This window comes from Gossypium hirsutum, chromosome D08 (genome assembly GCF_007990345.1).
Source record: "Gossypium hirsutum isolate 1008001.06 chromosome D08, Gossypium_hirsutum_v2.1, whole genome shotgun sequence".
In the NCBI taxonomy this organism is placed as follows: Eukaryota; Viridiplantae; Streptophyta; class Magnoliopsida; order Malvales; family Malvaceae; genus Gossypium; species Gossypium hirsutum.
The window spans coordinates 33307139-33322318 of record NC_053444.1 but is presented as its reverse complement, the minus strand read 5'-3'; the positions used below and the strand labels follow the sequence as shown (position 1 = coordinate 33322318).

At 33.6% G+C, this 15180-nt stretch overlaps 1 protein-coding gene and 1 non-coding gene across 4 annotated transcripts; both read right to left on the bottom strand.

Moving 5' to 3' along the window:
* Nucleotides 1–6218: 6218 nt before the first annotated feature.
* LOC107912672 (dof zinc finger protein DOF4.6) lies at nt 6219–8231 on the bottom strand. Of its 3 annotated transcripts, none has more exons than XM_016840967.2 (2): nt 8079–8231; nt 6219–7544 (listed from the first exon to the last, which is right to left on the bottom strand). In XM_016840967.2, exons 1-2 carry the CDS (start codon nt 8100–8102, stop codon nt 6756–6758), a joined length of 813 nt encoding a protein of 270 aa, XP_016696456.2. In that variant the 5' UTR covers nt 8103–8231; the 3' UTR covers nt 6219–6755. The 3 variants fall into 3 exon arrangements, with proteins under 3 accessions (XP_016696456.2, XP_016696465.2, XP_040954088.1); XM_016840976.2 differs by having other exon boundaries at nt 8178–8195; XM_041098154.1 differs by lacking the exon at nt 8079–8231 and adding an exon at nt 7888–8019.
* A 2963-nt stretch (nt 8232–11194) lies between these two features.
* LOC121220455 (small nucleolar RNA R71) lies at nt 11195–11301 on the bottom strand. Its single transcript, XR_005917657.1, has one exon. It is a non-coding gene; the product is annotated as a small nucleolar RNA R71 (small nucleolar RNA).
* Between the last annotated feature and the right edge of the window lie 3879 nt (nt 11302–15180).

Here is a 15180-nt window from a genome sequence, read left to right as displayed (position 1 = left end):
TAACTATATCGGGCTGAGTCGGATATAGATGGCATGCCATAGGATTGGAAGAGTTCAGGGATTTCTTCGACTTCGAGTCGATGAGACACTGGGTGTCAATTTATTACTTTGAATTTATTCGATGAGGCACTAGGTGCCAACTTACTTCAGTTTAACTGATGAGACACTGGGTGTCAATTTACTACTTCGAATTATCCGATGAGGCACTGGGTGCCAAACTGGTGTGTTTGGTTGGATCCATGCATCTGTCCGAGTCTGAGTCATGTTAATAGGGATAATTAAATAAAACGGTACTATGATTGATATTAGATGATATTGTATGAGAATTGAAAATGGGATAGTGATTTGAAACATGAAAATGAGTTATATGCATAAATGTACTAACTTGTGTATTGATGATAGTGATTAGGCTTATGTCAAGCTTTAGATTATGATTGATGTATATATTTATGTCTAGTATTATTCAAATGAAACGGTAAGTTCATAATTGAAATGTGATATGATGAAATTGATGAGTTGATTAATGTACTTATATATATAAGAAATTACGTAAGTTATGGTTGAACTTACCTATGTTATGAATAAATATATTAATTAGTTAATTGATGTTGTTATTTAAGTTTATGTTTAATAAATAGAATGGAAAATAAGTAAAGGAAGTTATTCGTAGTTTTATGAAAAGGTTAATGATGGTGTATAATGTTTATAAAATCCTATTAAATTAGAAATGAATATATATATGATGTTGATAGACTTACTCATTTATGAGCTGGTGGTTATGTAGTTGATAAATCTTGAGGCATTGTTATAGCTTTATATTTAATATATAAAATTTATTATTGAATTGAAATATTATGTTTAAAGTTTGTACGAGCTTACTAAGCATTCATTGCTTACGTAGTTGTTTATCCTTTATTTCACAGATTATCGGAAGTTCGATTGGGTTGGAAGCTTGTCAGAGTTATATCACACTATCCATCGGTTCTATCGGTACTTTTGAATGTTTTTATTTTGGTTATAATGGCATGTATAGGTTTTTTTGGTTAAATGTTGGTCTATATGTGTTTTGTTGAGATTAGTCATATATTTGGTTTGTGTTTTGGTATTTTAGTATGTGCTTAATTTGCCTTATAATGTTGATGTGTGGAATAATGAAAGATAAAATAGTAGTTGAAAATGCATATGAGGTATGTTTTATAACTTGGTGTGATTTGGTACTATGTTATAGTAAGTGTATATGTATTTTATGCTATTGAATAAGTGGTACAACTGGTACCAAATGGTAAGTTTTAGTAAATGATTTACATGTTGTGTATTAATGCGATTAGACATAAAAGTTAGTTGATTACTTGGTTACATAGTATATATGGTTAAACATAATTGTATTGGTCATTTAAGATGCCTAAGGGCATATTGATTTTATGTGAATATACTACATGTTTAGGGATTGATTTTAGATGCTATAATATGACTTGTTTATGTACACAATATTGATTGTAGGTTGACACCAAATTGGGTGAGAAAAATGACTTATAAAATAGCTTATTTTCATCCACACGGTCAGAGACACGAGCGTGTGTCTTAGTCGTGTGTGACACACGGTCAGGTGACACGGCCGTGTGTCTCTTGTGGCTTGTAAAGGTTTGCAAGTTAGTATGTTCACATGGCCTAGCACACGGGTGTATGGTTTGGCCACGTGACCCCTGTAGTTTTGAAAATTTTAATGTATTCCAAAAAATTTCCTGAGTTTCCGAATTAGTCTCGACTTATTTCTAACGCGTATTTTAGGCCTCGAGGGCTCTAATAAGGGACAATATGTATGAGTTTGATTGGTTTCTGACATGAATGTTATGTTATATGAAATGATAAAATTTATGTCTGTTTGATCTGTAAACTCCGGTAATGCTCTGTAACCCGGTTTTGGCGAGGGATACAGGTTGAGGGTGTTACACTAGGGGTGAGCAAAATCCAATTCAAATCGAAAATAAATTTTTCAAATTTTGAATTAAATAGTTCGAGTTATTTGAGTTAATCAAGTTATTTGGATAAACTTGAATAAAAAATTAAATTTTTTGGTTTAACTCGAATATGAAGTACACATTTCGAGTTACACGAAAATCAGAATAAGAAAAGACAAAACTACGCCGTTTTAATAAACGTTTACCTTTTCTAAAGTTAAAAGTCAAAACCATTGAGTTAAAAGGCAAAACCATTATATTATGTATGTAGTTAAATAATTTTGTATTTTGTTTACTAGTTAAATAATCGGTTCATGTAAACACAACATTGAGTATAAATAATAGGATTCGTTAACTCAACTCGACTTGACTTGAAATTTTTTGACTCGATTTGATCTGATTCGAAAAAAATTCAAATTGAGTTCGATTGCTAAAATAGAATTCGTCAACTCTACTAACTCGAATTTTTTTTACTCGATTCAACTCGACTTGATTGAATACCCATCTCTATTATCAACAATACTTAGAGGCAGTCGAAACTACTCTTAAGAACTTCTTAAACTCAAATTGAATTTGCTTACAAATATCAACCTTAATTCTTTCACGAATCACTTGAGGAATATGAGCTTCACCTAAAAAGAAAATGAACCCAAAATGAAATGGAAATGGTATATATTCTAGCGAAATTATATATACATGGTTAAAAGTTGGAAAAGTTGAAATCTGATGTGACATTTGCAAAAGCCTCAGCCTGACTATCACCGACTTTGAATATAGCTTCAACTGTTTCACTATATGTGACGTCCCCTACACCACAGCTAATTGCAGGTTGCGTGGCATGTTCGCATTTAGGGGAAAAATTTTACAAAAATATTGTATCATTATTTACTACAATTCTTTTTGGTAATAATAATTTTGTTGAAAGATTAGATATTTTCTAAATTTGTAATTTGTAATTTGTAATTTTTGAAGTGTATAATTATATTAAATCTCAAATAATTAATTATATAAAGTATATATTTTTCATAAATTTATATTTTAAATTTCAAATTAATATTTCCAAATATATCATACATGATATCATATGTACCACCTGAACAAATTAATTATTTTAACCAAAGAAGAAAATAAGGTAGAGCAGGCATTACTTGTGTAACTATGCCTAAAACAATACCTCATTAGTTAAGAAACTACGTCTAAAACAATAACTCACTAGATACTACATGTGACTATGACTAGGGTACGTCCTTTGTCAACTCATTTCTTCTATATGTTTAGCATGTGAACAATTATCAAATTTTATTGAATCCACTTAGAGACCCCTCAATAAGATAGCGAATTTATTAATCATATTTAAATACACAAGTAAAAGCTATCATGACGTACCTATCAGTTCTCCCTAGAAAATCACATGTACGACCGACTTGAGACCATATAAACCTTCTCCGCTACTTAGATTCTGCTATTACACTTCCAAACATTTAAATTCTACCAAATTCATCAAAGACCATTTTATTTTTTTACCAAATCACTGGAATAACTTTAAGATGGATTTACACATTTTCACTTAAACCGACACCAACCTCCAGCATCAATTCTCATATTCACAAATATTTATATGATTTTATAATTAAATTAAACTACAAAAATATTTTTGATAATTTAATTTTAATTTAATTCAATAAGAATGGCCCAAAGTATAAAAATATATTTATAATTGATTACACTTTTAATGAAAGTAAATTATTGTAAATTCATACATCACAAATAAAATTGCTCGTATAATTCCAACTTATCAAATGAATTTTAGAATAAACACCAAGTGCAGTGGCGCCACTAGATCACCATTAGAGCTTAAGGAAGCTTTAAAATATTAATGAATTCTAACCATCACCGACACTCTAGCAGGCTGATTTGGAATGGTTGAAAACCTTGCCTCATCCCATTGACAATCTCAGGACAGCAAAAAAAAATCCCCAATGGAAAATAATAGTAATAATTGTAATTGAAATATGGATTATAATCACTGGCAAGAGACTTTATTTAACCCACAAACCGGTTTAAAACTGATGCATAGTTTTCGGTTATATTTAGAAAATAAACAAAATATGCACTGATTTTGAATTCTTTTGTGAACTTAAAATAATTTTATTATTGAATAAATTTTATTATAAAAAACTAATTACTAGTAATTTTAAAAAATTATAACTAATTAACTATATCAACAATTCTAATCAAAATATAATATGTAAGCTAAAGTGCCCATAAACCTTGAATACCTATAAAATTTTGAGCGCTGAAACTCGAATTCACCATCTTGAAAATATAATGTAATATAATGTCTGATAGACAAGAAACAAAGAGACCTCCATGATGAGGGGATGGTGAACCTCAATTCACGGCTTTGAAAAAACCTTGTTTACTTAGTGGTGAACATCTTGGGAAAATATTACATTAAATAACTACCATGGTCTTTGAGGAACTAACGCATACATGTATTGATATATCTTTTATATGTCATAATAATTTATTCAGTCATCTAATTTTATAAAAAAATTCTCTTAATTTTCATTTAATTATTTGTCTCTTTTAATCTTTAAATTTATATTATTTGTCAAACCATCTTAAAATAATTAAAAAATTAAAATTTATTACATTTATTGATGTGACATACATATGAATTATCTTATGTTAATAATTAATTAATTATTTTAAAAACCAAAAAATATTAAAAAATATTTTGTTATGATTTTTATACTTTTTAATGATTTTAATATTTTTAAATATTTTTTATATTTTTTTAAATTAAAAATGATTTAATTGCTACCATGTCATCCAAATGATAGTCCACATGTAAATCACAATAACAAAATTAATAAACATTAATTTTTAATTCATTTTAAGATGAATTCACAAAAATAAAAATTAAAAATGACAGAAAAATTAAATAAATTACTAAAAAATATTATTAACCTAAACAATAGCATCCCCTCCTAGACGTGATCATGTGCCGGGTGGCCCGGCCCAACTCGAAGGCCCACCCAAAATATGAGAGGGTTCGGGTAAAAAAATAGACCCGAATATGAGTTTGAGTAAAAAAAGAAGTCCGTTTAAAAAATAGACCAAGCTTCGTGCACCACTTTTTTGGCCTGAACCCGGCCCAGCCCGGCTCGAATATATAATAAATATATTTTTTTATTTTTTATTTTTAAAATAAATTTTTGGTATTTATTAAAAAAATTAGCCGAACTGGTCCGGGCTTGAGCTTAAGAATTTTTTCCGAACCGGGCCTAAACAAAATTTTAGGCCCATATTTTGGGCCAAGCTGAGCCCAAGCCTAGGATGCAGGCCAAAACTTTTTCTGAGCCCGACCCAAATCCGACCCATGATCACCTCTATCCCCTCACTACAGTGGCAAACCATCCCCTAAAAAAAAACTGCAATTTAACTACTTTTATAAATTATAAAATTTTAAATTAATAATAATAAAATTATACTTTTTAACACCCAAAATGATAAAATTCTATATAATTCCTAAAAAAATATAAAAATATAAAGTATTAAAATGATAAAAGTTATATTTTTTCTTCATAAAAATTTATAATTTAATTCTTAATCCTAAAAAATCTCGGCCCTATTCGCGTGGCCATCTCTAAATGATTTTGCGAAGGTGGTGGAAATTATTCTTAAGCACCGCTCCCAAGGAGAATGTTTGTGGGCCCTCTCCATTACATGGAAATGCACCTAGTCAAAGCTGCTAAGAGCTTCTTTGACTTCGAATTCACATGTGTATTGGGGTTTACTGGTTTACGAATATAACTTCATGGAAATGAAGTACTTTGCTATACAAGAAAAAACAAATGCATCTAAACACATGTAGCCTAACTACATCAAAAATCAATATTAATGACCCTAACACTGCTGTTCATTTAAAAGAAAAAAGAAAAAAGAAAAAGGTATGTGCTAAGGCTGCATTAGAAAGTGGAAAAGCATGTGCAGGGATGGGGTCAGACCTAACATAAGTAATTCATTTTTTCTGGGTTATTCCTTCTCAAAATAGTACACTTGCTAATGAAGGATTGCTTTTTGAGACTGGGGAGGAGTTGGAAGAATCTCTCAAAACCCAGAAGTTGCTGATAGGACCCGACATTTTATGACCTGTTTGACAAGCCAAAAAGAGAGAAAGAGAAACAAAAAAGTAATGCTGCAGAGGACTGACGCCGATCATTCCAACTCACTCGACCTCAACCAAAATACTAATACACAAAATCCATGTTTATAACTAAGTACACCAATCACAATTTCTTAATTCAACCAAAGTCATTATCTGCCCATCAAACTGCTAATTACATTGTTTTTCGGCTACCTAACAACATGGCACACACTATTAGAAGATCAACAACCAGGGTGTAACCAAAATCATAGTGCAATCCAATCCCAAGAAGCAGCAAGTAACCAAGAACTTTTAGTTCCTCTCGTCTTTTCGATTAATGCCTGGTGCCTAGTCGCATAGTTTACTGCTCTTTTTATATTTATGCACACACACACCACTTGATGTCAACCTTTTGAAGCCGTCCTAAAAGAAGCTTCAAACACCCACACAGATCAAAGAGTAGAGAAAGGTACTACTACAGCACAACAATACAAGTAAAAAGGGAATCAAACGAGCTCGTAAAAAGCTAACCATTTCCCAAAAGTACCTGCTGTTAGTAATCAAACTAGTCACCGATTATGTAAGAAGGAAAGCATGAAGTCCAACTTCGTCCTGTTAAACCATGTTACTTTTGGATGTTCCTATCACCAATGTCCTCCCCCCAACATCCCATTCCAGTAACCGGTAGATTCTCCTTGTCCTCTATTCTGCTCCAATTCGTTAGCATTGCTCGGAACCAGCTTTAATTCCTCCATAGGAAAGAAAAGCCTTGCACCACTTTCCTCGACCCCTTGAAGATTCCCGTAGCCAGTTTCCAGTCCATCAAGGGAAAAATTCAGAGTCGGTTTGAAGTCTTGCATTGGAAACCCACTTGAGTATACCGTATTAGAATCAGAAACCGACATCGACATGAACGAACTCAAGCCTCTTGAATTAATACCAGTCTTCAAGAGCTCCATAGCATTGAGATGAGTTGAAGAGGAGGTAGAGTTCCGATGGTCGCTTTTGTGGCTATAGGGCACCTCAACGAACTTTGGCAAGCTATTATAGTCCTCGGTTGGTGGTGGGTAAGCTAGGTTAAGGTCTTGACCTTCATGGATTTTAGGGTTTTGAGGAGTAGGTGGGGTTGTTAGATCACCAAGCTTTTTAGATGAAGCTGATGGTCGTGGTGGTGATGATGATGATAAAGCCCTCTTGTTCTTCCTTGAACCACCTCCAACAGGAACATTTCTGAGGGAGCCACCTTCAGTCCAATACCTTCGACAAGTCTTGCAGAAATATCTTGGCTGAGAAAGACTGTAGTTATTATAGTAACAAAACTTGGTTTTGGTTGAATTGCACCTGGGACAGTTCAAAGTTTGATCGTTTTGAGGTCTAGTCCTTCTCTCCACCATACCTCTTGAAGCTTCCATGGGCTTAACTACCTCAATTCCCTGAAATTTTTAAAAAGACAAGGTAAAAATAAACAAAAGAAAGGGGAAAAAGCCATGACTTCATGATCAAAGAAAGGTGTTTTGTTTCACAAAGTAAATAGATTAAAAAAGAGAGAGAGAGAGAGAGAGAGAGAGAGAGAGATGCAATAAGAAACAAAACAAGACGGAGAAAAGCAAAGGACGCTGCTTTGTAGTCGAAAGATTATACAACCAACAAAAACAGATAAAAATAGTATTTTTTTATCAGATGGTGGAAAAAGAATGATAAAGAAAAGTGCAGTACTTTCCGAAAGGAAAAAATATATATATGAAAGATCTTAAACGACAGCAACAAAAATTCAACCATTAGTGGTGGCTGAGCAACATCATCTCATAGCAAAAAAAAAAAAAAAGCGAAACTTTAAAGCAAGTAATCAACGAAAAAGAACCCTCAAAACTCAAAGGTATTAGCTTTTAAAAACTCAACCCAGGAAAAAGAAAATCATGATTTCATGTGAAGAAAAAGAAAAAAAGAAAAAGGAGACCCTTATTTACCTGCGGCCTCTGAGCACTATCCATGGATAAAAGAGTGAGAAAAAGGTAGAAAAAGAAAGGGAAAAGCTATGGAGTATTCAAAGAGATGAAATTACCCACTTCGCTAGGAAGAGCTGGTCTTAAAAGCCAAAAAAACTGAAACACAGAGAAAGTTGTGGTGAGGTTCCATGTGCTGGCCTACTACTAATATGATATGAAAGAGAGAGAAAGAGAGCGCACTTGAAACAGGGACACATTTGTCAGCTGCTGTTATTTCATTATCATTAGAAAAGAGGGAAAAAAATGGTATTATAAGATTATAAAAATGGGAAATTCGTGTACATTGCTTGCATACATGGGTTTTTTGGTTTTCTGAATAAAAAGGATTCTTAAATACTTGCAGTAGTCAATTACTTATCAATCTCGTTCTTTGTTGGGATGTGTTAGTGCGTTTACGCTGTAGACTTTAGTTGGTTCTTTTCTGACCAGAGAGAATGAAACTTGAAGAGTGAGATTCCTCTCAGCGTTGAAAAATCTGGAACGAACCTGTCGGTTGGATTAGTTTAAAATTGTTCTTTAAAATATTTTCAAATTATACAACATTGTATTGTTGGATTTTTTATATCAAAATGGTAAATTTTATTTAGTTCCTTATCGAAATAGTTGCAGGGATATCTCGCTTTTTATAATAATAAAAATATAATTTTATTATTTTAATAGTTTATATTTTTATAATTTTTAAAAGATTAAATTAAATTTTTATTATGTTTTAGAGATAAAAATGTAATTTTATCATTATTAATTTAAAATTTTATAAATTATAAAAAGCCTAAATGAAAAAAATTCATTTTAGGGGGTCCGGGGCCCTTGTTAGCCCCCTCTTGGCTCCACCACTGTGGATATCATAACATTCATAGTTATGATTTTGAAAAGGAAAAAAATCGAGTAAATTACTCTAACAGTTACTCAATTTTGATGCAACTGATAAAACAATAATTCGAATTTCAATTCAGTCACTCAACTTTCAAAAAATAACAAATTAGTCATCTGTACCATTTTTCGTTACACACATAACGAAAAGTTGACCCGTTATTTAACTGGCTACGTTGCCATCCTAGCTGTCATTTAAAGGGCTAGTTGGACAGTACAAGCAGGAGACGAGAAAGAAGAAGAAGAAGAAGAAGAAGAAGAAGAAGAAGAAGAAGAAGAAGAAAAGTGATAAGTGATAAGTGATAAAAGTAAAATATTTTAATCTCGTTCTTAAAGCGTTTTTGGATTATATTTATTCAAATTAGTGAATTTTATGCTTCTAATCCTTTAAATTCATGTTTCTATACTTAGGAGAGCATTTGGGATCAAAATGAGCAAAAAAGAGCTAAATCGGACAAATAGAGCAAATTTTAGGAGCCACACGAGCTGGGCCTTCCCACACGGGCTGGACACACGGCCATGTGCCAGACTGTGTCGATTTCGCAAGTCGCATTCTAAACATACGGAAAAACGTAATTTTTAGGCTTTTCGGGCATTCTAAAGTCTATAAATACCAAATAGAAGAAGAGAATAGGGAGCCATCAAAGAGTATTGAAGAAAACAACTCGAAGAACACCATTGAAACCAACTCTGAAGCAGATTTCCATCAAGATTAAAGATTTCTTTTTAATTTCTTTTAATTTCTTTTAAGTTTTTTATGAGTTTCTTTATCTCTTGTAGTTATACTGACTTTGAGATGTTTTTATTTACAATTATGAATTAATTCTCTAGATACCTAGGAAGGTGAACCCTATGATGAATTCTATTATTTGATTTATTTTTTTACACGATAAATACTTGATTCTTGTTCTTAGTTATGTGTGTTTATCTATTGTTTTAATAATTTTCGAATGTTATTTCATGTTTAATATGCTTAAATCAGAGGAGGAAAAGTCCCTGTTTAAGAGTAGGTTTAGAATAATTGAGTGGAGTTGCATGCAATCCTAGAAATATGACTACATAAATCTACCGGATTAGAGTCAAATCTAATAGGAGAATTCATAGATTGAGTTAATGCGATAATAGGGGTTTTAATTAGAAAGAAATTTCAATTAATCAACCTAGAGTCAATTGCTCTTAATCTCGAAAGAGATATTACCATAATTTAATGATTTAGTCTAGGTGGATTCATTCCTGTGTATTGTTTAGCTTCTTGGTTATTATTAAATTGTTTTCCTGATTTATTCTCTGCTGAATTCTTTAGTTAATTAATTTTGTATATTTTAGCTTAAACCAGTCACTCCAATTTGTCGGTTAAATAATAGGAAAACAGTATTTACTAGTACTTTTAGTCCTCATGGATACGATATCTCTACTCACTGTAGCTATACTATTTATCGATAGGTATGCTTGCCTTTGTCGTATTTTTAGTTAGTTCCGTGACTATCAAGGTTTTTTGGCGCCATTGCCGATGACTGAAATATTATAAAAAAATTATTTCTATTAATTTAGCCATTTTTATTTTATTTTATTTTAATATTTTTGTTTTAATTTAATTTTTACATTTAATTTTTTCTTTTGTTTGCTTCTGGCAGGTTTTTTGGGTTTATGACTAGAGGAAACTCGTTAGGACCATTTCTTTTTAACAGTAAGATTGGAAGTATTGCTCGTAGAAATCGTAAAGAGGCTAGAGAAGTAAGACAATGTGAAAAGAATATAGTAGACGAACAAGAGGAAAACAATATTACTAAGGAGATGGGTGACAATAAGAATATTCAGCTACCTTCTGTAGATCTTGTTCCTTGTACTTGTATGATTTTACTAAGCTCACTCTGATTGAGGCTGAATCGAGTATTGTGAGACCTACCATTGCTGCAAATAATTTCAACGGGAAGTCGAACACAATTTAGATGGTACAACAGTATGTTCAGTTCGACGGTTTGCAAGATGAAGATCCAAATACCCATTTGGCTAATTTTCTAGAGATTTATGACACTTTCAAAATTAATGGCGCCACTGATGACGCCATTCGCTTATGGTTGTTCCCGTTCTCATTAAAGAACAAGGCAAAACAGTGGTTAAATTCTTTACCACGAGGTTCTATCACTACTTGTGCTCAAATGACCGAGAAGTTTCTCTTGAAGTACTTCCCACCGGCTAAAACAACTAAGTTGAGGAATGACATTTCTTCCTTTGCCCAGATCAATTTAGAGAAATTATATGAAGCACAGGAGAGATACAAGGATCTATTGAGAAGGTGCCCTCATCATGGTTTGCCTTTATAGTTGTAAGTTCAAACTTGCTATAACGGTTTAAATCCCTCAACTAGGCAGTTAATTGATGCAGCAGTTGGTGAAACACTGAATAATAAAACACCTGAGGTAGCTTATGAGTTTATTGAAGAGATGGCATTGAATAATTATCAATGGCAAGTCATGATGACAAAACCGATGAAAGCGACTAATGTTTTTAATCTAGATGCGGTCACTATGTTATCAAACCAAGTGGAAGCACTTAATAAGAAAATTGACGGTGTATATTTTTCTACGCAGGTGAATCTAGTGATGCAATACGATGCAAATGGAACGGGGAGTAATTCAGAATATTTACCCTTCGGTCCTAGCACAGAAAATGAGCAAGTCAATTATATGGTAATAATTCTAGACATCAAAATAACCTTTATAGTAATAACTATGATGCAGGTTGGAGTAACCATCCTAACTTTTCTTGGGGTGGTCAAGGAAATCAAAGAACACAACCCTCCTTAGGTTTTCAACAACCTTATCAACAAGAGAAAAAGCCGAACCTTAAAGAGATGTTCGCAAAATTTATCTCGGTGTCAGAAACTCATTTTCAAAACACTGAGGCAGCACTGAAAAATTAGCAAGCATCAATTTAAGAACTTGAAAATCAAATATGATAGTTTGCTAAATTAGTTTCGGAAAGACCACAAGGTAGGCTTAGCAATACTGAAACTAACCCAAGGGAGCAGTTTCACGCAATTACTGTTTGAGACATGGAAAGGTTAGTTGAACCTGAACAGAAACCAAGGCAAGAAGTTGTGGTGAATAATGATAAGGTTGAAGAAGTTAAGAAAGGGCAAAAGTAGGTTGTTAGAGAATACAAACCTCGAGTTCCATATCCAAACGCGTTGGAGAGAGACCACACAACTGAACAATATGGTAAATTTCTTAAGCTCTTAAAAAATTGCACATTAACTTACTGTTTGTTGAAGCTTTTTTGCAAATGCCAAATTATGTCAAATTCTTAAAGGAGCTATAAACAAACAAGAGGAAGATAGATAACTTATCGACTGTGGAGCTCAATACAGTTTGCTTGGCCATTATACAAAACAAACTACCTAACAAACTTAAAGATTCAAAGTGTTTTACTATTCCTTATCTCATTGATAGTTTAAATATTGAAAATGCTTTGGCTGATTTAGGGGCTAGTATAAATGTCATGCCTTATAAAATGTTTAAACAACTTAGTCTTGGGAAATCCAAACATACTAGGATGAGTATTCAATTAGCGGATAGAACAATTAGATATCCTAGGGGTATTATTGATGATGTACTTGTAAAAATCGATAAATTTATATTCCCTGTTGATTTTGATGTATTAGACATGGATGAGGATAGTGAGGTACCTTTGATCTTAGGTCGCCCCTTTTTAGACATTTCTAGAACTATTATCGATGTTGGTAAAGGGTGAACTTGTGCTTCGTGTAGTTGACAAAAAGATTACTCTTCATGCAGGTGAATCTGTGAGAGTCGCTAGTGAGTGTGATAATATTAAATGTCCTGTTAATGTTAGTAATCATGTAGCTCAACGTTCTTTGCAGGACATCCCTCGTGAAAATGTATTGGAGCCATGTCTTGAAGGTGACAAAAACCGAACAACATATGAAGAGCTAACGGTGCAACTCGATAAACTAGATGAATGGAAAATGCATTTTGAAAAGAAACCGAGAAAACACGATGAAGACACAAAGTGATGCCATGATGTGCATGTGATGAAAATGAACCAATTCAAGGTTGGGGACATAGTACTGCTAGACAAATCGGATCCACAAATTTTCCCTTCAGAGCTTAAGTCAAGTGGATCGAACCCATTTGTGGTGCTGAATGTTTTTCCATAAGATACAGTTGAGGTAACACATTTTGAGTTCGACACATTTAAGGTAAAAAATACTCGACTCAAACCTTATTTTTGTGTTAAAATTATAACGAGAAAGAGGAGCTTTGGCTCCAAGAACCATTGTAACCATGTGCATACAAGGTAAAGTCGAGTTTAGACTCTAAATAAGTGCTTCTTGAGAGGCAACATGAATGTTTAAATTTTGTTAATTCTTTTAACTTTATTGCATGTTAATTTAAAATAAATTATATTTTAAAATATATTTTGACCTATACGGCTAGGACACTTGGGAGTGTCCCAAGCCGTGTGTGTGTTGGAGCAAATGATAGAGAGTTGCACGGTTTGAAGACATGGCCGTGTAGTCACACGGCCTGGACACACGGGCATGTCCTAGGCTGTGTGAGTCTTGGGCCTTAATATTTTTGATTTCGATTGTTAGACGGCCTAAAGTGATCTACATGGCCTAGCAACATGGCTGTGTGGGACACATGGTTTGGATACACGGGCGTGTCTAGGGTATTGTGTGTACTAGACTGGATTTTTTAATTTAATTACAAAAATAGTGAGTTACAAGGGCTATAGACACGGCAGTGTACGAGACACAGCCTGTCACTCAGGCATTTGTGAGACCATGTGCCTCATACGGCCTCACACACGGGTGTGGGAGAAGTGAAGGAGGTTCATACACAGCCTGGCACACAGCTGTGTGACAATTGGGATTAATTTTTAAACACCACATGGGTATGTGACACGGCCATGTGGCCCAACACGGGCCTCTACACGACCATGTCCCCTTAAAAAACCCTAAGTACCAATTTTTTTTATCTTCTTCCTCCCCCAACCCTTTCCCAAAAACCTTAGCCATCAATTTTCCCCTTCTCCTCACCATTCTGACCAGCCACTGTCATGCTTCTTTTTCACTCATCTCCCTTCACCGACGATCAACAAACCAACCCTCTCTATTCTTTTCCCTCACCACCTTTCTAGCGCTACCCATTTCCCCTTTTTCATTCTCCCTCATCAACAACTAGCCACCCCAGTCTGCCCCTTCCTCATCCCTCAAATTCTCCCTTTTCCCCCTTTTTCTCCCTTCCTTTTCCTTTCTCCCTCGTCAACACCTTCTGGCTGCCTTTCATCGTCAAGACACCCCCTCCCTTCCTCTTCATCTCCTCTCCCTTTAACCTGTCCCCCAAGCCTCCGTCCTCCTCACCATTCCTCTTACTCTCTCTCCGTTCATCCCCCATTGTCGGAACCTCACCTCCAGTTATCTATCGCTGCGTCTCCTCCTTTGCGTGTGCCATCGTGATTTACCTAACCCCCACCATTTGCCCTCTTCTTTTTCTTCCTTTCTTTATTTGTTTTTTTTGTTTTATTTATTTATTTATTTTGTTTCTTATTATTATTTATTATTATTATTACCATTGATACTAATCTTATTTTCCCTGCTGTTAACTCTAATTTTACTCTTATTTTCTTGTTATGTCTATTATTGTTGTTTTTATTCTTATCACCATGATTACTATTCTCGATAGTTTATTTTTATTATTAATTGTATTTGGATTTGTTGATTTTTATTTGTATTTAATTCTATTATTATGTTTTTAATATTTTTATTATGTTTAATATTAGTTTAGTTATTATTAGATTCGTCATTAGGTCTTAAGGTTTCGATTATAGTTTGCTTTAGTGTTCATTGTGCGATTTCCTGAACGAATACAATTTAGGTTTTTAATTTGCTGAATTAGTTTCCCTGTTCGTTTCATTGTGTTGATGTTGATTTTATTTTTATGTTTTTCTTTCAGGGACATAATGACAAACACACTAGGCAAGACTAAGACCATCGTTCCCACTTCGAAAGAGTAGAAGACTCTAGGAGTAACCTCATCTTCGGGCTCTACCTCTGATGTACATCATCCATTTCTACGATATTCACAAAGTCCTCAAGAGGACCTATATCAGCATTTCCGACAATGACTATTGAGATTTGGCCGTTGTATTGATTGGACGACCTTAG

What these genes read in the sequence shown, in the direction of transcription:
- LOC107912672 (XM_016840967.2), bottom strand. Translation starts at nt 8,102, where the DNA reads ATGGATAGTGCTCAGAGGCCGCAG. An exon ending in ATAGTGCTCAGAGGCCGCAG is followed by an intron (nt 7,545 to 8,078) that starts GTAAATAAGGGT and finishes TAAAAATTTCAG; the next exon opens with GGAATTGAGGTAGTTAAGCC.